Here is a 20,652-nt window from a genome sequence, read left to right on the forward strand (position 1 = left end):
TTCTTACCCACACCAAACCATCCAAAACCACCATGCAGCACTCAAAACGTTCATACAAATCATCCCACCACCTGCTTTTTCTGTTTTTTCTCCTTTTAATAGTTGCAGGTGACATCTCCCCCAACCCTGGGCCTCCCTCCACCAGCATACGTTACTCTCCTCCATCTGCATATAGAAACCCTGCTAATCTTATTAACATTCAGTGCATGCCTTCTCTCACTTTCCAATGTGCTCTCTGGAATGCACGGTCTGTGTGTAACAAACTGACTTACATTCACGATCTTTTTCTCTCTAATTCCCTTAACCTTCTGGCTATTACAGAAACCTGGATCCAGCATTCTGACACCACCGCTGCTGCCGCTCTCTCGTTTGGTGGGCTAAAATTTTCACATACCCCCAGACCTGAGAACAGACAGGGTGGAGGTGTTGGTTTGCTCCTTTCATCACAATGTGCTTTCCAGGTCATCCCCCCGGTTCCCTCACTTACATTTCCTTCCTTTGAAGTCCACGCAGTCAGACTCTTTAAGCCCTTCTCCTTACGAGTGGCGGTCGTTTATCGCCCTCCAGGCTCCTCCCGCCAGTTTCTAGACCAATTCACCACCTGGCTTACTCACTTTCTATCCTGTGACATCCCCACCCTCATCATGGGAGACTTTAACATCCCCATCAATGATCCGCTCTCCCAGTCTGCCTCTCATCTTCTTTCTCTAACTTCTTCATTCGGCCTCTCACAGTTTACTAATTCTCCTACACATGAGGACGGGAATACTCTGGACCTGGTTTTCTCCCGTCCCGGCTCGCTGCACGACTTTACTAATTCACCCCTCCCGCTCTCGGACCACAACCTTCTTTCCTTCTCTGTCAAAAATTGTCTCCTCACCCGGAACACCCCCACTTACCACACTTATCGGAATACACGTACCATTAATACCCAACAGCTTAGGGACAATCTCCACACATCTTTAGCCCCCATCTCCACCCTCTCCTGTCCAGACATAGCATTGTCACACTTCAATAATACACTGAAGAATGCCCTAGATGAAGCAGCACCTTCTATACGCAGAAAGACCCGACACAGACAACGGCAGCCCTGGCACACAACGCAAACACGCTTTCTTCAGCGCTGCTCGAGGTGTGCAGAGCGGCAGTGGAGAAAATCTCTCTTAGCAGAAGACTTCATCCACTATAAGTTCATGCTCAAAACCTATAACTCTGCCCTTCATCTGGCCAAACAATCCTACTTCACCACCCTCATCACCTCACTATCCAACAACCCAAGACGACTTTTTGAAACCTTAAACTCCCTCCTGAAACCTAAAGTACAGGCCCCCATCACCAACCTCAGCGGTGAGGATCTGGCCACTTATTTCCTAGAAAAAATCAACCACATCCATCAGGATATCTCAGCCCTATCTCCTCAGTGCCTGGATCCCCTTCCCTGCCGCACCTCAAGCTCACTAGACATCTTTGAGCCTGTTTCAGAAGAAGAAGTTTCCAAGCTCCTCGCTTCTGCTCGGCCTACAACCTGCAACAGTGACCCTATTCCTTCACAGCTCCTGCAGTCTCTCTCACCAGTGGTCACCACTCACCTGACTAAAATATTTAACCTCTCTCTTTCTTCAGGTATATTTCCCTCCTCATTTAAACATGCCATCATAACCCCTTTACTTAAAAAGCCATCCCTGGACCAGAACTGCACTGCTAACTACAGACCTGTCTCTAACCTTCCCTTCATCTCTAAACTCCTGGAACACCTGGTCCACTCCCGTCTAATCCGCTATCTCTCGGATAACTCTCTTCTCGACCCCTTACAATCTGGTTTCCGCTCTTTACACTCTACTGAAACTGCCCTCACTAAAGTCTCTAATGATTTAATAACAGCTAAATCGAAAGGTCATTGCTCCCTGCTGATTCTCCTGGATCTCTCTGCCGCATTTGACACTGTGGATCACCAGCTCCTCCTCACTATGCTCCGCTCTATAGGCCTCAAGGACACGGCCCTCTCCTGGTTCTCCTCCTACCTCTCTGACCGCTCCTTCACTGTATCTTTTTCCGGCTCCTCTTCCTCTTCTCGTCCCCTTACTATCGGGGTCCCGCAGGGCTCAGTCCTAGGCCCCCTCCTCTTCTCTTTATACACTGCCCCTATTGGACAAACAATCAGCAGATTTGGGTTCCAGTATCATCTCTATGCTGATGACACCCAATTATACACTTCTTCCCCTGACATCACCCCTACCCTAATTCAAAATACCAAGGATTGTCTGTCTGCTGTCTCTAGCATCATGTCCTCCCTCTATCTGAAACTAAATCTCTCTAAAACTGAACTTCTTGTGTTTCTCCCCTCTACTAACCTTACTCTACCTAACATCGAAATAACCCTGGAGGGTTCAACCATAACTCCCAAGCAGCATGCACGCTGTCTTGGGGTCATATTCGACACTGAACTTTCCTTTACTCCGTACATCCGATCACTCAGTCGCTCTTGTCACCTGCATCTTAAAAACATCTCCAGAATCCGACCTTTTCTCACCTTTGAAACTGCTAAGACTCTTACTGTCGCTCTTATTCATTCTCGCCTGGACTACTGCAACTCTCTTCTGATCGGTCTCCCTCTTACCAAACTTTCTCCTCTCCAATCCATCTTGAATGCGGCAGCCAGGGTCATATTTCTGTCCAGCCGCTTCACCGATGCCTCCATCTTGTGCCAGTCATTACACTGGCTACCTATTCGCTACAGGGTCCAGTATAAACTCATCTCTCTCACCCACAAAGCTCTCCACTGTTCTGCACCGCCTTATATCTCCTCTCTCATCTCTGTCTATCGCCCTACACGTGCCCTCCGTTCTACAAATGACCTAAGACTAACATCCCCCGTAATCCGAACCTCGCACCTCCGCCTCCAAGACTTCTCTCGTGCTGCTCCAGCTCTCTGGAATGCACTTCCCCAGGCGATCAGACTGATACCTAGCCCTGACCTATTCAAGCGCGCTTTGAAAACCCATCTCTTCAAACAAGCCTACCACATCAACTACCCAGCAAGCTAACTTTGCCCTGTTCCCTCCTTCCAAATATTATTCTGAATCTGCACCCTACTATTCATCTGTCTCCACACCCTTCATGCACAGGATAACTGCACTTGATACTTGTCTATTGCACTTAAACACACGGGCTGATGACCGGATCATGCAGCTTTATATGAAAATCCCTATTATAATTGCCAGACCTGAATTAACAAGCATTTTTCACCTACTGTGTCCCCCCATTTCCTTGTAGATTGTAAGCTTGCGAGCAGGGACCTCACTCCTAATGTCACTGTTTGAATTGTCTTAACTTGTATTGAATTTATTGTCTGTACATGTCCCCGCTTAATTGTAAAGTGCTGCGGAATATGTTGGCGCTATATAAATAAAAATTATTATTATTATTATAAAGCCAGTCTGGGATGCCAGAAAATCTGTTAAGCAGGTATCCCAGAGCATGGGGAATTGTGTGCAATGAGGGGTGTCAGTTATTAAACAGTGTGGACATAACCACAGTTGAAGTGGTCTAATAGGTTAGACCCGTTTCTACGAAATTTGCAGATATATCTGCTAAAGAGAATGGACTGTATGTCGGTTATGTGATGTTTACATGGCCTACCATGGTTTATGGTTGTTCTGCATAATATACCTGGAATGGACTTATGTAAATGTAGAGACTGTTGCTGTTTCAAATATCGCTGCCAAGTGAGTGCACCCCAATCCACTTAGTGATCGCTACGTCACACTACATAATATCTTATGCACTGTGTTCTTCCACCTTCAATTATTTTAGTTTATTTGTCTTGTTTGTCCTGTCGTATATGGTTTTAATCAATGTGTCTTGTCCACTTTGTATATAATAAAGATTATTTTAATAATCCACATTGGTCCTGTGCTGGGTTTTTGTAGGTTTTATAATTTGAATTTAGCCTTATACTTTCAGTGGAGTAAAACGCAAATAACCGTGATGATGACAACTGTGCAAATTACATTCCGTTACTTTTAAAATGATCTGATACTAGAAAATTAATCTAAACTCACATATACAGTGGGTGAAATAAGTATTGAACTCGTCACCAATTTTCTAAGTAAATATATTTTTAAAGGTGCTATTAATATGAAATTCTCACCAGATTTTGGTAATGACCCATCCAATCAACACAGAGATAAAACCATAGATGTCCATACACATAATTTATGGACATTTATGGTTTGATTTCTTTGCGTGTGTGGATTGGATGGGTCGTTACTGACATCTGGTGAGATTTTCATGTCATTAGCACCTTTACAAATATATTTACTTAGAAAATTAGTGATGGGTTCAATACTTATTTCACCCGCTGTATGTAGTCATTTATAAATGTGAAGGAAAGAAATAGAAAACCTTAATCACTTTCACTGTAAATTGTTTTCACTGTCCCATTTTTTCTCCTTTTCCCAGGGTGCTTTCTGGAATCCACTCCTTCTCCTGGCAATGGCGGCCGTTGTGGCATTACTGTATCCGAGTTTGAGGAGAGGCCCTGACTGATTGCGGACCGCAGTGACACTGCACAGAAATTCTCCACGATGCCGTGCGCCATATATACATGATGCCATAGTTATACGCAAACTAACTTCACCACAATGAGGCACAACACGCTATCTGCACAACTCACATGACACATAAGTATGAACATAGCACAGTTCCTCGTGAATCTACAGAACATCCAACATTTTGTACCTAGTGCATTCGTCTCCATATTGTGAAGTTGGCTTACCGTATTGTGCTCATCAAGCACTCTGCTCTTCATTCTACTCAGCATGACGAAGTACGTATAGATTGCAGCAATGTTTGAGACTCCACATTCTGCACGACTCATTCATATGGCGATTGTGCTGAAACATGAGCTATCTTATATTTACCAAGTAGAGTTTAGGATTTTAAATATTCTGTTTTTGGAGTTGTAAACCTTCGTGTCCCACTGACATAATCTTGTACACGGACACTTTTGTGAGTAGTTATACAGTATTGTTTATTAGTCTAGATTTTTGAGGTGCCTATCTCTGTGCATAAATACTTTTAGCAGTAGCAACAGGCTCTGTGTTCCCTAGGTGCTCTGTCTCAATGGTGCGAAGCTCTGGCGCATTTTACCATGTAGACCACGCTTGGGTTTCATTTCCCTATTCAGTTCTTTCATGTCCTGATACATTCATGGATTTGGTGGTAGAAATGCAATGCTTTCAATGATGTTACATCTACGTTAGTTAGAGGGTGGCACACTCACATTAAGCGTTTGATCCTATGGGTGCCAGTTTTATTAATAAGTTTAGTTTGTGTTATATGGGTGCTACGCTTTTGCTGTCTTTGGCGAGACTATCATTTTAAATGAAGCTACTTTTATAGCATATGGTATTTAACCCTACACTTTTTAGAGCCAGTTTTTTATCTTAAAGTATTAACTCACAATATACATCATTATTGCTTATACTGTACATAGCTATAAAATATAGATAGCAGAGAAGCCATTTAACATGTTATTGCTTTGCAAAGAAAACAACCCGGAAGCTACTTTTTAGATAATAATTGCTCTGACTGTTATATTTCCGTGTTGCATAGTAAAATCGAAAAAATACATATGGTGTTGATCCAGAAGAAGACTAACAGCCCCTGTGAGGCTACTGCCAAGTGTTTCTTTTTTTAGAGCCAAAAATATGCTTTTCCAACTTTCTGGGGAACTACCAATTTCCACAATCTGTATCATCTCGACAACCTTAGTACCAGTATGTTGGAAACTAAAAAAATACTAAAATTGTAAATACTGGATATTATCACAAATATGACATATTTGTAAAGTCAATTGTAGTATGTCTCCAATTTAATTCATGAAAGCTACTTTTGCCCATAAGTCCTATTGGGCCATGTAAAGGACCTCCCCCTCTATGAGCCAGAGCCACTTTGTAAGACTGCCTTACACTATGGTGGACATTAGAGATGATCAAATATTTTGAAATTCAAATTCAGCAAGTCCTGCAATTTTTATAAAAAAAATTGATTCACTGCCAATGAAATGCTCCTCATATTGCGGGTGCTCTAACTGAGCTGAAAAAATGTGTATAACACTCTGAGGTCTCTTAAGCCCCCGTCACACATAACGATCTCGCTAGCGAGATCGCTGCTGAATCACAAGTTTTGTGACGCAACAGCGATCTCACCAGCGAGATCGCTGTGTGTGACACTGACCAGCGACCGGCCCCCCTGCCAGTTATCGCTGATCATCCTGGAATGGCCAGGACATTTTCTTGATCACTGGTCTCCCTCTGGCCAGCACGCATCGCTGCGTGTGACAGGCGGGAGACCAGCGATCTGCAATCAGCGTGCTGGTAACTAAGGTAAACGTCGGGTTTCTAAGCGGCGCGCGCTGCTTAGAAACCCGATATGTACCTTGGTTACCAGCTCCCTAAGGTCGCTTGTTACCCTCCTGTTGCTGGTGCTGATCGCTGGTGAAGCTGCCTGTTTGGCAGCTCACCAGCGATCATGTAGCGATGCACCAGCGATCCTGACAAGGAAATATCGTTGTCGGGATCGCTGGTGCGTCGCTATGTGTGACGGGGCCCTTAGAACGGTATATGACCCCTTTCACTCACTTTAATGTAAACACAGCGTTAGTAATGGCAAATTGTCCACCCTATAGAAATGGATGGTAACTCAATATTAACCAACAGCAAATTTAATAAAAGACTACAATAACAGAATTTTCATGTTTTTTTAAATAAAAATGGGCTCAGAAATTAGTCCTCTTAGATATTTGTGATCAGGCAGACTATTCTGTGCAAAACACTGACTCATACTGACGGTATCGCTGTTAGAGGTAATATCATCCTGCGGTGTCAATTCCCCCGCAGTAATACACTTACTGGAGGCAAAGGAGTAAAACTGTGGACATTGGTAGTACTACTGGTGGTGCGTCTGCTAGCGGCTCCCACACTCTTAGCTATTTTATGTTATTTTTTTTCTGTTACACTACCCTGTCCTATACCATTGCCACTTTTTCTTTTACCATACATTTTGTACAACACTAAAATTAACTTTTGCCAAACATTTCAATTCCAATTATTCCACTTTGCCAAAAAAGAATGTAAATAATGTTAAGTGGGTATATGTGCAGAAAGCAAAATTTGGCAGGAGGCTGCAGAATTTGTTTTCTGTTAAAACTATTGTGCTATCTTGCATTTGCTTTCTAGTACAGTGAGAATTATGAAAAAATGAGTAATTGAAATCCAAATACAGAAGGACAAATGCCAGCTACACCATATCACTGATCAATGATACTTTGGCACTTCTGCTTCTGCTAGCACTTCTATCTTTCGCTCTGCCTAACAAATATTCACAGGCTACTACTCTCATCTTTGTCAATTTCCAGTCAATTTTACAAAATTCGACTCAAATTCGATTTGCATTGAATAGATTTGATCATCTCTAGTGGACATGTGTTACATATTTTATCATCAGCCTATGCAGTTGGTTCCATCCCCTTTGCTATTAGGCGGTGGAAAACAGTGGTATATTTCCTAGGACGGAAGATCTGTGTTATTAACAAACTAAGGAATTTGTAATGTCCATTAGTTACAGGTGGCACAACTAGATAATACTAATGGGAATCCCATTTTAGTTCTTGCTATGTTCTTCTATGTTCACCATAGTGGTCACTTATTCATATGAATTGAGGCAGTATTATACTATATTGCCCATGTGGCACATGCTGCAGGGAAAATTTTGGGCTGTGCGTTACAAAAGCCCAAATTGTATTTACCACCTAAATGTTGTTAGGGAAGAGGTTATCTATTAGATACAACACCTTTAAAAAGAATAAGTCTATTCTATAACAAGACAAGTCCACGTTACCTGCTGATTGTGTATCAAACCTGGCAAGTGGCCCTCGGACGTCATGTCATTAGCGTTTCTTAGCTCACGACGTAAGCGAGAGGGTCTGGATAACACCTTTACATTTCACCATCATAGTGACTAAAGTCAAGTCGTACAGTTTTAAACCCAAAAGAAGTTTATCATTGTGTATGTTAGTGTTTTTGTGGGCTGGCAATAGCTGTGCTTTTGTTATTGGACATGTAAAAGTTACCTTCCTTTAGTGTAACCATAACCTTAAAGCTTTACATGCAATGAAAGAATATTCAAATTAATGATACATGGGGAGAGACCGTTAATGCTTCCCATTCTAGGATACGCACCCTAGAGGGAATCTTGACTGCGAATAATGTACCGTATATTTGATATCTGCACCAGGCTGGTAACCCATGTAGGTCTGGCCAGTAAATACTCAGATTAGTATGGCAGGGTTGGTATGAAGTCTGCACACAATTTTTATAAACCTGAGCATTTGATGATACTTTTGATACTGATAGAAAGGTAACATTTATGAAGATTGCAGCATTTGTGCACTTTAGATCTTCTCAGATTTATGCATAACTACATAGTTGGTGAATAAAGCCATAATTAGTGCTTCCAATATAATAATGTTAATGGATATAAAATGTAGATACTTACTCAGATTACTTTACGTCATTTCGTTTTTCACATTAACATTCACATTCTATACTGACCATTATATCATATAGACATAACACATCAGTGATGAAAGTATAAATGGTCCAGATTTTTTTAGTTTCGTTGTTGCTAAAGATGAAACATTTTAGTTGAATGTTTCCCAAACCTAACTACTAAACCATTTATTTTTAGGGGCAAAGACCCAATTAAATGTGTCATTTAACCTGCGTCCTTTACGGTTTCTAATTAAAAGTACGGATAACAGATGAGTACGAGGGGGTGGGAGGCCAATGGAATCCAGCAGAACTGATTCTCTTCCTTATAAGTTTACCTAGTCAAAAAGTGTCATTAATAAGCAAAACTCAGCGTAATACGCTGTTCACTATCTAATTAAGCACTGCATGTTGAGCTGAACATGTTCTGCCTGCCGCAACCTTTATTTTGTGGGGGGATGAGCTTGCTATAATATGGTGGCAATATCATGATCCTTGCAACAAAGTAACCAATAAAGCAAAGAGACAAAAACTTAGGGCCCAATTCCAATTTTGGTGAACTTGTCCAGAACAGACATGAAAACACCAAAAGTCGCAAATTTTTTGTGCAACTTTTTGTCGTGAAAAATGTGACTTTTAAAGGTGTTTTATGCCAGGACACTGATGAAAACACCATAATGAAATGTGGGCATTAGGTATTATATTGCAGCTGCTCAGCAATTTAGTGTTTTGTGACAACACAGTTTTGCCCCTGCATCAAAGCAACAAAAAAAAAAAAGAAAAAAAAAGCTTTGTCATGGAATAAAAGTCACAATTTGCTGACACTTTTTGTACTTTTATAGCACGTGACATTGCTGCGCCCAGCACTGTAAGTGTATTTTCACACATAGCAGAATTGCTGCAGATTATTCCCTTTCCATTGCAAAGTGTGAAGCAATCAATGATTTTGCATAGAGAAGTAACCTACTGCTGATTTTCAAAAATTCACCAGATCGCAACGCCTGTGCATAAATGTTGCACAACGCATAGATGAGGTTTGTTAGAATCTTATCTGCTTAACTGGTACTATGAACTAGATTTTGTCCGAGTCCTTGTATGAACTGTCTTTATCAGTTCATGGGGCAAATTATTGTTGTTTGTAAATGTTCAGTCAAGGGATAATGGGATATGATCACGATTCTGGTATAGACTTTTGATCCCCCCTCTATCAATCTTTAGCCTCTATGAGGAAATGTGTATTATTATTATTAAAGAAGAAGACACCATGGGCCCGAATCATCATTTGTTTTTTTTTTGTTAAGTCACTTTTTTTTTCTAGCTTGTGGTACTCACTGACATTTATTTTGCTAATTTCATCAATGGTTCATGAATTTTGTCCAAAATCAAAAATGGCCTTTTTTCTGTTTTTAACCATTTTTGCAATTTTTACAGTAAGAAGTTTCAAAAACAGTTGAAGAATTCTTGGTGTACATAAAATCAATCCAGTGGGGGTAGGAGTACATTTGCAACAAATTTTGCCACTTTTTGAAAAGTAGCAAGTGATGGATCAGGCAAAAATATCTGAAAACCTTAAACTGATACATACCCTCCAATCCCCGCTCAGAAACCAGCAAATCCCAGCAGCGAGCAATGCCTTCACTGGGAGATTCATAAGTCTGTAGTCACACAGAGTGACTGCAGAATTATCTATTTAGACCAGAAAAACCCTTTAATCCTTAAGCCCGTTACACACTGCGATATCGCTAGCAATATCGCTGTAAAGTCACCGATTTTGTGACGTTGCAGCGATATTGCTAGCGATATCGCTGAATGTGATACTTGCCTCCGACCGGCTCCCCCGCTGGTTATCGCTGATCGCGCGAGAAGCTCCTGGATCATTTCTCGTCGGTCACTTCCTGCTGGGCTTCCTGTGGAGAGACGAGCGACGTGTGGAGCCGGGCGGGAGGACGCAGGATCGCCGCGTCTGACAGGTAAGTAGCGATCCCCGACCCCAGCGATGTCGCTGGTGAGATCTGCCTGTGTGGCAGCTCACTAGCAACCACTTAGCGATGCACCAGCGATCCTGACCGCGTCATATCGCTGGTCGGGATCGCTGGTGCATCGCTAGGTGTAACGGTACCCATAGTCACTGCTATAGACCATGATCCATTACATCCAGGAGTACATTAAAAATTCCACTAGTTTTTTCTCCTTATTGAAGAAGCTAACTATGGTATTACCAGCTATATACATGTATATTACCTATTTATTTCTAAGGTAATAGTGTGAAACTAGCCTTAGGTAAACATGGTCAAAATTTTTGCAAAAGTTGAAAAATTGCTTGCTTCTTATTTCAATAGAAAATTGTTATTGAGACTTGGATTGACAATGCAAAGCTGTGAAGAATAGTTTAGAAAAAGCCAAACATCACCCTTAAATGACAAGGTAATGTTCTGCAGTATCGCTTTTATATACAAGGCACAAGTCACTTTCACTAATTTACAAATTGTAATGGTAGATTACGGACATGGCAGAACGTAGAGTATGTATATTGATTATGCAGCTCACTGGCCAATGCACAATTATATTTTACTGAGGAGCTTTGCAGACAAGCTGTATCAATTCACTAGTATTAGTCACGTAATAATGTTATCCTGGGTGTCCTGCTTAATGTGGTAAATTTGATAAAGTGGCAAAAAAAAAAAAAAAGATTTACACCTTAATGATCTGGTGCTTGTAGCATATTGGTATAGTGCACTGTGCTAGGCTCCAAAAAAAAAAGGTTTTTGTAAATGATTCTAAGGAAGTGAAAAGCTTGATCCTTATATCACTACCTTCCTCCTTCAAAATTTTGCACATGCCCCATAGCCTTATACTTCCCAAATGAGTAAATTGCAGCAAATTTTGCAGCATTATTATGAGTGTACGTTCCATCTGTTAGTAGAGGATTCCTGCATGTGTAGTGCGGCAGTGTAACTGTGTACAGTAAACCTTACTGCACTATGGATGCCCAGGAGTGCAGACTTGTAGTGTGATAGTGTAGTGGGGATTTTAATCAAGATGGAAGGGAAGAGAATAGACAGCAGAATACTTCATTCTTCCCACAAGCTGTAATGTCTGGATGACCACTCATCATCATCACTGGTAATCTGCATACTAGTTAAGTTTAGTGATTTTGCAGTCTCTGAATAAACATACAGGAGCAGGTTTGTGAACTAAGTTAGGCCATCTAATATGCCAGTTTAAATGCTGAAAACAATATGGCATGGCTTGTTGGTGCAAATGCAAAGTGGGGCCTTTGGGGTAAATGTACATAGCAGTTAAACATGGCCTTTAGACAGGGCAGTAGACTGGTAAACTATGAAAGATACAGAAATGTGTTTCTAGCTCATTTGGTTTGCAAAATGCTTTTTCCTTACCTATTTTCTTCATCTATGTTCTAGCCGTTACTTTTGTGTAATTTGACTGCCCTTTCATACATTGGGTATATTGTATTCAGATCAGTCCCTTTCTCCTCCCTTCCACTCATGTATAGCTCACATGCTCTTCATCACATTCTTATAACACTCAAAACTATCCACTCTCACCATTTAACACTAGAGACACTGTCATGCATTACTGAATGATTTCCTTAGGGTCCCGTTGCACGCTTCAATGTCCCAGCGATCCCACCAACGATCCGACGTGGATGGGATCGCTGGGACATAGTTAGCTGATCGCTGGTGAGCTGTCACATAGACAGACCCACCAGCGATCAGGACCAGCGAGCAAGCTGGTATCCAGGGTAAACAGCGGGTAACTAAGCCGCGCGGCTCTTAGTTTCCCGCTGTGCACACTGGTATCCAAGGTAAACAGCGGGTATCTAAGAGCCGCGCGGCTCTTAGTTACTCGCTGTTTACCCTGGATACCAGCGTCGCTGATCGATGGTCTCTCGCTGTCACAGGCAGCGATGTGTGCTGCCCAGGGGGAGACCAATGACAGAATTATGGCCCAGAGCATGAAGCAACGATTAACGATCAGCCATCTGATCATTGCTACATGTCACACGCAACGATGTCATTTCGACATCGGTGCAACGTCACCAAACTGGTGACGTTGCAATGATATCGTTCACAATATCATTGCGTATAACGGCCCCCTTACTCTCTTTAGTCTCCTTCTCCTGGCAACAGGAAATATTTCCCTTAATCCTGGACCTTCTTGTACCAGTGCATTTAACTCCTTTACTGCTGAACACAGAAACCCTGCTAATCTCATTAACAATAATTTCATGCCTTCCCTTATCTCCTTTCATTGTGCCCTCTGGAAATCCCAGTAAATGTACAACAAACTTCCCTGCTTTCATGACTTCTTTCTTCCAAATTCTCTTAACCTTCCACCTTCACTGTTACTCTCTTGTATTGTGGACAACATTTTTCTCATATCCTCAAACCTGACAACAAACAATTTAGAGGTGGTAGCATGCTTCTTTTATCAAAATGTGCCTTTCAAGTCATCCCAACACTTGTTTTCACCTCTTTTAAAGTGCACAGCATCAGTCTTTCCCCCTTCTCTCTGGGAGTGGCGGTTGTGTACCACACTCTGGACTATTCCTACTATTTTCTGGATCATTTTGCCATTTGGCTTCCACACTTTCTATTCTGTGACATTCCCATCCTCTTCACAGAGACTTTAGCATGCCCATTGATAATCCACTTTCCATCTGTCAATTGTCTTCTATTGCTAACGCCCTCTTTAGGCCTATCACACTTTTCTAACTCTCCTATACATAAAGATGGGAATAAACTGGACATTGTATTCTTCCAACTCTCATCAGTGTATGAATTTACTCAGTTCCTTTTCCCGCTCTCCGAATACAATCTTCTAGCCTTCTCTGTCAACCTTTGTCGACCTACTCAGGACACAATTGCATCTGCATGCCATCAGTATCAGGGCGACTTATGGAACATTTACAGCTATCATAGGCCTCAATTTCCTACTTCTCATGTCCTGACTTAGCTTTGCAACATTATAATAAATACACTACAAAGTGGTCTCCATAAATCAACATCATCTACATACAGAACACCTCAGCACAAATGATGGCAACCCTGACACATCCTGCCAACACGTTTTCTCCAAGGGTGCTCTAGGTATGCCAAACATCTGTGCAGAAAATCCCTTTTGGTCAAAGATTTCATCTATTATAAGTTTATGCTTAAACCATATAACTCTGCCCTTCACTTCTCCAAACAAGCCTACTTCACAACCCTCATCACCTCATTATCACAACAATCTCAAATACCACTTTCCACTCTGTTCTCAGCCTTAAATTCTATTTTATTGTTGACAATTTCTCCACTTAATTCACAGAAAAATTAACCGTATCCCATAGGAAATTTTCTCCCACTTCCCAAATAGCACGGATTCCTTTCCCTCCCACATTTCATCAATTTCACTTTCCTTCTTTGAACCAAATAAGCAAATTGTCTCATCAGAGAGGAAGAGGACTTGAACTCTAGTGCCACCTATTGGAAGTAGTAATCCAACAAGTCATTATCGACCCTTTAACGAGCCTTGAAATATAATTTAGAATAAAAGCCAAATCTGAATCTCAATTTGCAGGCAGTATTTTTTGGTATTGCCCTTTGTCAGTAAAAAGTATGAGAGCAGCTGTGGCCTGGTATTTTTAGGCTGGGAAGGACATAATAACCAGTGACCTTCCCAGCCTGATAATATAAGCCCACAGATGTCTACTTTGCCTTTGCTGTTTACCATAATTGGGAGGGACCCCATATCATTGTTTTAATTTATTTACTTGATTAAAAGATATACAGCAAGCTACACATTCTAGGCATAAATTATATATTTCATGGATATCTATCTATCTATCTATCTATCTATTTAACTCATATCTATCTATCTATCTATCTGTCTATTATCTATATATCCATTTTCTATCTATCCATCCATCTTTCTATCTTTCTCATATCTATTATCTATCTATCTATCTATCTATCTATCCCATATCTATCTATCTATCTATCTATCTTTCTTATATCTATCCATCCTATATCTATCTATCCCATATCTATCTATGTATTATCTATCTATCTCTCTATATCTATCTATCTATCTATCTATCTATCTATCTATCTATCTATCTATCTATCCCATATCTATCTATTTATTATCTATCTATCCCATATCTATCTATCTATCTATCTATCTATCTATCTATCTATCTATCTATCTATCCCATATCTATCTATCTATCTATCTATCTATCCATTATCTAATAAAAATAAAATAAAAATCTGTAGTTTCTATTCTGCAGTCTATTCCATAAAAAAAACCGGACATGTCTACATGTGGATCACACGGACACAAGGTCCACATGAAAACACGTACATGTGCACAACACTATAGGTCGTAATGGGTACATGTAGATATGTACAGGAGACACATACATGTGAAGGGGACTTAAATGTGTACAACACCCCATAGCTACATGTCAGTTTCGGAGTTCTACATACTCACCTTTGCCACTGCTGCAACATACTATCTATCTTCGCCCATCTAACTATCTCACAAAACATTATTATATTTGTCTTTTTAATGAAGACATGAAACTGAAGATCTAGAATATTAGGCACATAAAGATGTGGTTAAATTAAAATGACAAGTAATACGTGGAGAACAAAAGGTACTTGTCTGTTCCTCTAACTTAAGTAACTCCAGCATTGCCGAAATAAATGCAGATTGTATGAAAAAGAAAACAAACATTTATACAGGTGACTATCAAATTTTATGGAATATTTATGGGACACTTTTTCCCAACTTTTACTAATAGGTTGGGAAATAAAAGCCAGGGTGTCAGAGTTACAACTCTTTTATCAGCATTTCTACTTTGGTCTGGCCTGCAATTGTTTTTAAAGGGAACCAGGCAGCTGACACAAGCTGCCCAACCAACACACAAGATTGTATTAGACACTGGCTGCATGATTTCAGCCAAGTATTTTTGGCTCTAAAATGCTGAGACGTTTCAGAGAAAAAAAACTATTTATATTTAGCTGAAGACTAAGCCACATGGAGGACTAGTCGTGTATAGGCATTGGCAGCAGACAGGGAGAAGCCGCTGGGGACCTGCTTGTCTGTGTAGTGTCCCATGTGGTTTGGTCACCGGCATTTTGTAAAGTTTGCATTTCTCTGAAATGCAGCAGCGTTGGAGAGTCAAAAATGGCCGAAATCATGCAGCCAATGTCGGATACATGCTGCCTGTGGACAAGACAGTGTATCTGCTGTCAGGTTCCCATTAAGCATTCCCGATTTATCATGCATCAACACGGCATGTATAATAGGCGATCAACAGAACTGTCAATTTAGTTTTGTTATTAATGTAGAAGAAAATCCTTGCTTGTGATAAGTTCAAAATAACTAAACCAAAGCAATTACAAAGTTACTAATTGCCACTTGATTTTACCCTCAAAATGTTGCAGGTTTAAATGATCAAATAGCAAATTAGATATTGCATTACGAGCTGAGTCCTTATTATGACACATAGTAATGTTCTGTTATTGCTCTCATATATATTGAAATCTCTTTTTATAAATAATATAATAATCCAACTTTTTTCTGTAAATGTAACTAAGAAAAAACAACCACCAAGTTTACATATATATATATATATATATATATATATTTCTCAAATTAGACTGCAGAATATTATGGTCATTTGCATATGCAGTATAGATATTTTACTTTGCATGCTCTGTGACATGCTACATATAATAATAAGTGTGCAGAATATTGCATAAATTAAACTCTAAAATCTATGGTGTACACTGAACCTCAGGCATCTGACACTTGGATTCGGCTCCTACTCCAGTCTTAATTAGGGGAGAATTAGCTGGTGTATTAGCTGGCTCCAGTTAAAGGGAATCTGTCACCCATTTTTAGTGATATTGTGTAAAGATATCACCCAATTGTGAGTCCCATAAGGATTCTATTAGGATTTTTTATTCCCACTGACCCCGCACCTTTGAGGCATAAATATCTTTTATCTTGTTGGGGATGTATGCAAATCGCCGCGGTCCGGTCCGATGGGCGTGGCTCAGTCTGCTTCTTCCCCCCTCCTCGGCTTGCTGCACGTAATCTTCATCTGTGAATATCACAGATAACGTTGGTTTTCGGGCTTGCACATTGTAAAGGCCTCTGGCGCCTGCGCAGTATCCTTTGCCCAACTGTGGGTGAAGCATATAATCACTACTGCGCATGCGCCGGTATTTTCCAGCGCGGTCTATGCCCCAGAAGTGTGTCCTGCATGTGAAGACTTCCGGGGCATAGACCGCGCTGGAAAATACCGGCGTATGCGCAGTAGAGATTATATGCTTCGCCCAGAGTTGGGCAAAGCATACTGCGCAGGCGCCTGTGATATTCACAGATGAAGATTACGTGCAGCAAGCCGATGGGGGGAAGACGACGAAGCCACGCCCATTGAACCGGACCACGACGATTTGCATACATCCCCAACAAGATAAAAAAGGTATGCCTCAAAGGTGCGGGGTCAGGAGGAATAAAAAATCCTAATAGAATCATTATGGGATGCACAATTGGGTGACATCTTTACATGATATCACTAAATATGGGTGACAGATTCCCTTTAAGTTGATGAAAAATTAGAAATCAGAGTGAGGAATTTGGTTCTAAATAAATTATAATAAGATTATACAATACAGCATAGTAGATTTCTGTAGTCTCAGATTTTCTCAACTTGGTGGTTGGTTATAGAGACTATACATTTGGACAATCACTTTTTGTTAAAAGGTCATTTAATATATTTGTGGGAGAAGCTAGTGTTTGATTCCTCCAATAGCACCTTCGCAAAATAGAGCTAGGACTACGACATACTATATGTATGTGACACAACATTGCGATCGTGGTGTCGGATCCCATCTAATTATTTTCTATGGGGTTGCACTGCAACCTGTGATTTACCGCGACAGAGTTAGAAATGTTTTCCAAATGTGTTGGCTTTCCTGTTTCTGGCCCAAATGCTATAGACTTTGATGCAAATTGCATGGGACTGCGACTTGTACGAAAATTTTTGGTGATGTAGCTGTGTTTTACTGCAAAATCTCAGACCTAAAATAGCTGTCTGACAGCAAGTTGCACATATGTTTTTGGTTATAAATATTACTGTTGCGTTAAAATCCGATAACGCGGAGTGACCGGCAGCACGATATGACCGCTGATCAGTAAAGCTTTAAATGGTGGAATCTATCTTAAATATCCATAATAGTGTGTTTGAAATTAAATGGTTTTTCTAAATTCCTGAAATCATGGCACCACCATTCACCATAGACGTAAACATTATCTTTTTTGCGAGCTTTCTATTATGTCTTGTTACTTCTAGTGCATGTGGCCATATAATGTTTCAAGATTTGACACATTGATGAATCAATGGAAAAACATCATTTTATTCTACAAGATGTTTAAATTTGCAGCCATAAATATATTTTTACATAATTCATAAAATTACTGGTGCTATTCTGGGGGGGGTCACACTATGAAAATGTTCCTCCTTCAAAAAGGATAAACAATATGCCCAATGCTGCTACAGAACACGAGCACTTATCTTTATTTCTTTTTATATGCAACTAAACTGATTAAAGAATTTTTCATAAGCTTTAAAGAAAAAAACATTTTAAAAAATGAGTTTGTGAATGCTACCTTTTGGAAAGATTTCATATATATATTTATGAAAAGTATTCAGTGTTTTGGAGATGTCCAGTCATTTCTTAAAAACTGGACTTGCCAATTGAGGTTTGTAAGCATTTTGAGCAAATTTTGATGTTAATATATGCTATGCTATTTGGGGCCTGGGGTATTGTAATAGTTTTGGTAACGTGATTATGTATTACACAAAATAGGCCAAATATGACAAAGAGGCTCCTACGTGTCACTATGCCTCGCAACACTCCAGACTACCATCCATGTGCATTAAACTTATTTTATAACATCACAGTCTTCATAATTGTAACTGTACTTATCTTTGCATCGACGGTGTAGTAAAACTTCCACAAGGGGGAGCTGGTGAGGGAAGAGAGGTTACACACTAAGCATAGCAACACTGAGCAACCAGGTGTCACTGGTAATGAGAGAATGGTCAGATGAACCAAATCAGAAACTATCAGGAGCAGACGTACCAGGAGTAGCAGCAATACACGTAGTCAAAATACCAAGCCGAGGGTCAAAAAGCCAAACATGAGCACGGGGTCCAAAAACGTGAGACGGAAGACGTGGTCGGGGTACAAGCCGGGGAATCAAAAGCCAGACAGAGAACGTAGCAACAGAGATGAATACCAAGAGACATGGTGAGAGATCAGTCCTGGTCATACACGTGGATACAAATCAAAGGCAGGAGGAGCACCAAGGTACAAGGGTCAGAGGCTCTAAGCTGGAAGCTAGAGCTATCACTAACACTGGTCAGCAGGCTGTGCCGGACTGAAATAGCCCAGCTAGCTCCAGAACGAGGCAAAGGAGATTGACCCCCTGCTTGACCAGTCCAGAGAGAGGACAACAGAAAATAAACCGTGACAGATGACTACATAAAGTGGTCTTCAACAATTTATCATAGAAAATTTGCTAATGTTCTAAAAATGCTAATGGTATAAAGACCATCCTGAGCCTTCCTAGAGCTTAACGAGTCCCTGCAGTGAAAAATTAAAAAGCCATCGGCACTCTATGTGCATCTGTATGGTGTCTGGAAGAATATTACAGATAAATTTTACTCTAGCAGCGATGTTCCTAAGGTAGAAACCCCTATAATACAGCATTTAAGAGAAAAGAAAATGTTCATGTCCCAATGTGAAATCAGAGGCAAATGAAGTATAAATATGGACTTCTATGGGTACAACTTGGTTCCAAGGGGAGTGACATGTCAAGCATGACAAGGTGAGGAGACTTTTAAGCTGCAATGCTCCTCTGGGAAATATGCAAATTGTCTCTTCAGAGACGAAGAGGACTAGAACTCTAGCACCACCTATAGGAAGTAGCAATCCTAAAAGTCAATATTGACTCTCCAACGAGCCGTGTCACATGACTTAGGATAAAAACCAAACCAAAATAGGTACACCTTGTAAGTTGTGAGCATGAACCCTTGTTTTCAACTATAACTGAAATTCTCTTTACAGGGAAATCCAATGTAATGTTCTGTTTCTTCTTTATCTGTGCATTGATAATAATTATAGTCATAGCAAAATATCCATGCATGAATCTTGTTTACTGACTAATACTGGCTATTTAGGGCTGCACCACAGGATTTGCATTACTTCCCGTCACCATATTTGTTCGGTCCCCGGTGTAGTCTGGCTGTTGTCTTAGGGCTCTGAGTGACAGTCGGGGCCTTTTTGACATCTTCTGCAAATTCTGTAACTTGAAACACATGTAACATCATTCTGCTTTATCAATAGCTTTTTTTAATGATGTTAGAAAATGTGCATATAATTAACATGCCAATAAAGTCATATTTAACCGCTGTATAGCAATCTCTAGTTTTGGTTTGTTTTGGTCTTGTAAATTTGCAAGAGAAGCAATGGATGTATTTATTAACATTGTGTAATGACTCTACACACCAGATAGCTGATATAACAGACTTAATCGATCATATCCATATGCCATAAAAAAATTTCAGCTAAATCTTCTATATCTTAATATATTATAAAATAAAAGATATTTATTGGAAGAGCAGTTCACATAAACTGCTGTGTATAATCTAAATGAGTCTGGAGACATCGTATGCACTTTGTAAAGTCATATGTTAAAGTTTGGGCACCCCTATTAATGTTAACCTTTTTTCTTTATAAGAATTTTGTTTTTTGCAACAGCTATTTCAGTTTCATATATCTAATAACTGATGGACTCAGTTATATTTCTGGATTCAAATGAGGTTTATTGTACTAACAGAAAATGTGCAATCTGCATTTAAACAAAATTTGACCGGTGCAAAAGTATGGGCACCTTAACATAAAAGTGACATTAATATTTCGTAGATCCTCCTTTTGCAAAAATAACAGCCTCTAGTCGCTTCCTGTAGCTATTAATGAGTTCCTGGATCCTGGATGAAGGTATTTGTGACCAT

The 20,652-nt window shown here is 40.3% G+C and overlaps 1 protein-coding gene across 4 annotated transcripts in view; it reads left to right on the top strand.

The window, feature by feature from the left end:
* Nucleotides 1–20,652, top strand: part of CCDC136 (coiled-coil domain containing 136) — a 291,047-nt gene that overhangs the window by 175,414 nt on the left and 94,981 nt on the right. For 3 of the 4 annotated variants that reach the window (XM_073579215.1, XM_073579213.1, XM_073579214.1), the window contains one exon: nucleotides 4,462–9,817. Coding sequence is in view for 2 of the 4 variants with exons in the window: in XM_073579213.1 (XP_073435314.1) it covers nucleotides 4,462–4,548 (87 nt within the window). In the remaining 2 variants the exon portion in view is untranslated. Of the gene's footprint in view, nucleotides 1–4,461; nucleotides 9,818–20,652 lie in introns of those variants that run through there. The other variant, XR_012232949.1, reaches the window with a different exon arrangement.

The sequence above is a fragment of the Dendrobates tinctorius genome, unplaced genomic scaffold (genome assembly GCF_039654945.1).
Source record: "Dendrobates tinctorius isolate UK_male_01 unplaced genomic scaffold, ASM3965494v1 ptg000062l, whole genome shotgun sequence".
Taxonomy (NCBI): domain Eukaryota; kingdom Metazoa; phylum Chordata; class Amphibia; order Anura; family Dendrobatidae; genus Dendrobates; species Dendrobates tinctorius.